This window comes from Microtus ochrogaster, chromosome 8 (genome assembly GCF_000317375.1).
Source record: "Microtus ochrogaster isolate Prairie Vole_2 chromosome 8, MicOch1.0, whole genome shotgun sequence".
NCBI lineage: Eukaryota > Metazoa > Chordata > Mammalia > Rodentia > Cricetidae > Microtus > Microtus ochrogaster.
The window spans coordinates 41,887,654-41,891,996 of NC_022015.1; the positions used below are offsets into that span (position 1 = coordinate 41,887,654).

Sequence of the window (4,343 nt, forward strand, 5' to 3'; positions counted from 1 at the left end):
AGACCAGCCTGGTCTACAAGAGCTAGTTCCAGGACAGGCTCCAAAACCACAGAGAAACCCTGTCCCGAAAAACCAAAATAAATAAATAAATAAATACTGTTTTCATACCAAGGTCACAATTCAACCTCCACCTCTCCCAGCCTTTGGGGTGGCTGGTAAAGTTTAAGTGATGCATCAGGGACATACACAGGGGTCTGTCCTCCACAAAGATCCAGACAGACTGTACGACAGGTCTCTATGTGACCCGTCTACCCATCCCAACACCAGCAAGTTTGGCCCCTGGCCGGGTACTGAGTTGTCAGTGCCCACCCAGCCTGCACTTGGTCCCACCCAAGCAACACCTACCTCAACCTTACAGCCACCCTACAGCAGATGCTTTCACTGTCCCTATTTTACAGCTGAGGACACCCAGGGCTCAGAGACACTGAAGGACCTGCCAAGAAGACAGCTGCTGAATGGCAATCTGATGTGAATGGAGGGCTCAGTCCAGAGGCTGCACACTTCAAGAGCTAGCAGCGAGAGGTGTGTACCATTCCCCCAACACCCTACCCTCTCAAAGAATAGGCCTAGCAAAGCACAGGGCTGAAACAGGCTTCCTCCTGCTCCTCTGGCCAGGATCCCACCTTGATCTTCTGTTGATAGATGTTGTCATCCTCAGCGTACTCCTTGTACAGAACTGAGAGTTCCAGACGCTCGGACACCAGAGGATTCTGCACAGCAATCTGCAGGAGGCAGGGATCCATCAGACTCTGGCAGGGGGGTTGAGTAAGCTATGCCTAACACCTACAAGAGAGCTCTGGGCTGGTCACTCAGTGGCACAGGAGCTCCCACTGAAGCACAGACTGGAGAGGGGGGCTTCAAACAGACACTAGGCCTCAGGCCCTGACCACACATCCCCACCATCAAGTCCTCAGTCACTGCCTTCCCGATCTTCTCCAGTCCCTCACCTCTTGCTGAATTCGGTCTTGCTGAGCCATAATGGCTTCATCATAGGCCAGACAGTTAACACCTAGAAAAAGAAGGAAAAAGAAAAGTGCCAAGCAAGGGTTACTGTGGGCCTGGGTATCTATCTCTATGGTAGGCGGCTTTGGCAGAGCAGGTTTGGAGTGTGGAGCCCATGTCTTACAGTCCACTGGGTAATCTTGGCAAAGTCCTTCCTCTTTAGCTTTTCACTTCCTCTTTAGGAGAAGGTAGCTGGGTATGGTGTTATTTGGTAGGCTAAGGCAGGAAGATCACAAGTTCGAGGCTACTGGAGCTATGCAGAGCCAGTCTCCAAAAATTAAAAACAAAAAAGGGGGCAGTTGAGCATCATAGCACAGAGCTCCAAGTCCCAGTACTCACAAACCAGACCAGGAGGATCAAGGAGCCTAGGAGTTAAGAGATCAGCCCTGGAAATACCGCAAGGCCTTACCTTGGAAAAAAAGAAAATAGGGCTGGGGTTGAGGCTCAGTGGCAGACAATATATTTGTCCTACAGGTGTGAAACCCTAACTTCTATTTCTAGCAACCCCCAAAAATAGGTAAGTAAAAAATAAAGTGACAGAATAAAGATCACCATCAAGCACTCTTCCAGCTTTGATACTTCTTCCTGCCTGCTTAACATTACTCTGTAGCATCCTGGGAATGTTCTGGGGAAGGGAGTCTCTGGGGGGAAAGCAAGATGAGGAGGGTGGAGCCCTAGGTGGAATGAGAGCATCCTGTGAGCATGCACTTTACTGGGACACACCCTTCATCCCTCTGTGGTCCTGTCTATTGTTAATGGTGCTCATTTTCCAAATAACAAATGCAAGGAGGTGACTCCATTTTGCCCAAGGTTGAAACCAGTGAAGAGCTGTGAGCAAGTCCACGTTTGTACAGTGTCACTTGTCACTGCACCGCAAAGCCTCTCCCCTTACCTGTAGAATGGAATAACGCCAGCACCTTGCCCTCATCATCAAAATACGCTGGGATTCTGCCATTCTGACAGCAGAAGTAATACCTAAGCACTCTTTAGGTCATCCATGGATTTGGGAGGTTCATCCTTTGGACCCTAATCTAAGCAACTATCGGAGGGGTCAGGAGACACTAATTCTAGTCCCAGCTCCTTCTTAGAAGTGTTATCGACACCGATTTCTTTCTGTGTACCTAGTTTCCCAGTCCTCGGGCTCTAGTCTAGAGTGTGGACTTAAGAGTTAGGTGTGCGCGTGATGGCTGACTGTTTAAAGTCGATCCTTTGGGGCATGGTTATCCCAGGTTCTCAGCTGAGCCTATGTGTCCTACAACAGGGCTGTCCCTCCCACTCGAGAGACTTAATCCGCAGAGCCCAAGTTCATGGTAGACAGAGAAGGCGCAATCGTTTTGTTTTTTTAAGGACCAGAAAACTAGAAAACAATGCCTGGATCTGCTCAAGGGGTCTGGAAAGCCAGAACGAGTTCTAAGAAAGAGGGCTGCCGGCAGCACCCCGAACGCCTCGCCGGAGACTTCGTGCCCGGCAGCCCGGCGTCACTCAACGCCTTTGGGCAGCTCGGGTAAGGGCGGCCGGGCAGGCGACTCGGCCCGGGCCTAGGCCTCGGCTTGCCGACGAGGACTCGGGCTAGCCGACTTGGGGAGCCCGCCGAGCCCGCGGGACCGGTGGAGGCGGGGCGGTCCAGGCCCCGCCCCGGGCGTGCGCGAGAGGCCGAGCGGCGGACCTCGCCACCCCGCCCGGCCGGGGGTCGCCGCGGCTCTGCTTCCATTGTGAGGGGGAGGGGAGGAGAGGCGCCCAAGGGCTCCGTGGCACGCTGCGCCGGGTCCTCGGCGGCCCTGCCTTCCGGAGCTCCTCGGAAACGGCCGACCGAGCCTCGCCCCCGTCAGCCCGGGCAGAACATCCTTTCCCCGGTCCGTACCTTCGGAGTCGCTGCCCAGCGGCTCCTGCTTCTGCTGCTGAGGTTCCTCCGCCGCCATCTTTAAACAGCGCCGCACTGCCGACCGCTTCCGGGTTATTAATCGCCCTCCTCCCGGAAGGGAGCCCCTCCTCGTGACCCCTCCTTCGCAACGCCCCTAGCAACAGGATCCCTTTGGCGGTTGTCAGGGGCTGGGCAGCTCCTGCGGCCCCAGGAGAGGCGGGCTACCCCGGTGCGCGCCTCCACAGCCCCACGCTCCTGAAGGTCGTGAGGTGCTAATGGTCTCCCCGAGTCGCTTTTGTTTTGCGTCTACCGGAGTTTGAAACGCGGGTTGTGTTACTGAGATAAGGATTTTGAAGGAATTAAAGTCACTGAAGGCAACATCCCTGCTGCGCGTGCACTCCTGGTACGCGACCGTAACTGCAGTGCGGAGCGCGGAGCCACCGCGAGACAGGAAGTGGTGCCAACATCCTGATGCCCTTCAGAGCCCCTAAATCGCGGCCTCTGTCCCCTCACCACTGAGTCTGTTCTCTGCAGGCTTTGGAGACCTGTTTCCAGCATTTTCCCTTGATGTCAAACCCAAAAAGCCTCGACCTAACTTCGGGCTTTTATGTTCTGATTGAGAAAGCATGGATTTAAATCCATAATCCGGGCACGTGGAAGGATCACACAAGGAGGATCAGAGTTCAAGGTAATCCTAGAGTTTCAGGCTAGGCTTGGCTTCATGAGACCTCGTCTCAAAACAAACAAAACCGGGCCAAAAAGTGACCGTCCTTGCTAATTTTTGCCAAAGCTTCCCTATTTTCCTTGGGTTTTTATCTCTATTCTGCCTGACAAATGGGGGATGACCAGTAGAAAAAGGAGCACTCCGTCTGCAGGGGACCTGAAATCCAAGCACCAAACTGAATTTGCAGGTGGAAGTCATTCATTTACTCGGTTGGTAGCCGGGCGATTGCCAGCACTGAGCCACAGCAGGACGTTTTACTCTCCAGTAGCAGTTCACTGTCCTGAGCAGCCCGGCCCCAGCTCCCGTGTGGGTTCCCTAGCCTAGGTAGCAGCGGCCAGGGTGCACTTGTTTTGTAGCTCTCTTCAAGAGTAAGAAGAACCAAGTACAGGCAGGGGGCATGGTGCACACGGTTAATCCCAGCACCCAGAAGGCAGAGGCAGGTGGATCTCTACCTTTGTAGACCAGATACCAGCCTGGTCTACACAAGTTCTAGACTACTAACAACTACACAATGAGACTCACAAACATAAAGAGAAAAGCCAAATAGAAATCGTGACTTTTGTTATCAGCTATTTTTTTTGTTAAAATTTTTTTTTGAAAGTGTATTTGTATGTTTTAAGATGTGATGAGACAAAGTCTTTTTTTTTTTAATATTTATTTATTATGCATACAGTATTCTGTCTGTGTGTATGCCTGCAGGCCAGAAGAAGGCACCAGACCTCATTACAGATGGTTGTGAGCCACCATGTGGTTGCC

The 4,343-nt window shown here is 52.7% G+C and overlaps 1 protein-coding gene across 1 annotated transcript in view; it reads right to left on the minus strand.

Moving 5' to 3' along the window:
- Positions 1 to 2,958, minus strand: part of Otub1 (OTU deubiquitinase, ubiquitin aldehyde binding 1) — a 9,009-nt gene extending 6,051 nt beyond the window's left edge. Inside the window, exons 1-3 of the mRNA XM_005351866.3 lie at positions 2,864 to 2,958; positions 948 to 1,009; positions 624 to 722 (exon numbers count right to left, since the gene is read on the minus strand). Of these exons, the coding sequence (XP_005351923.1) occupies positions 624 to 722; positions 948 to 1,009; positions 2,864 to 2,921 (219 nt within the window). The 5' untranslated portion in view covers positions 2,922 to 2,958. The remainder of the gene's footprint in view (positions 1 to 623; positions 723 to 947; positions 1,010 to 2,863) is intronic.
- Positions 2,959 to 4,343: the final 1,385 nt, after the last annotated feature.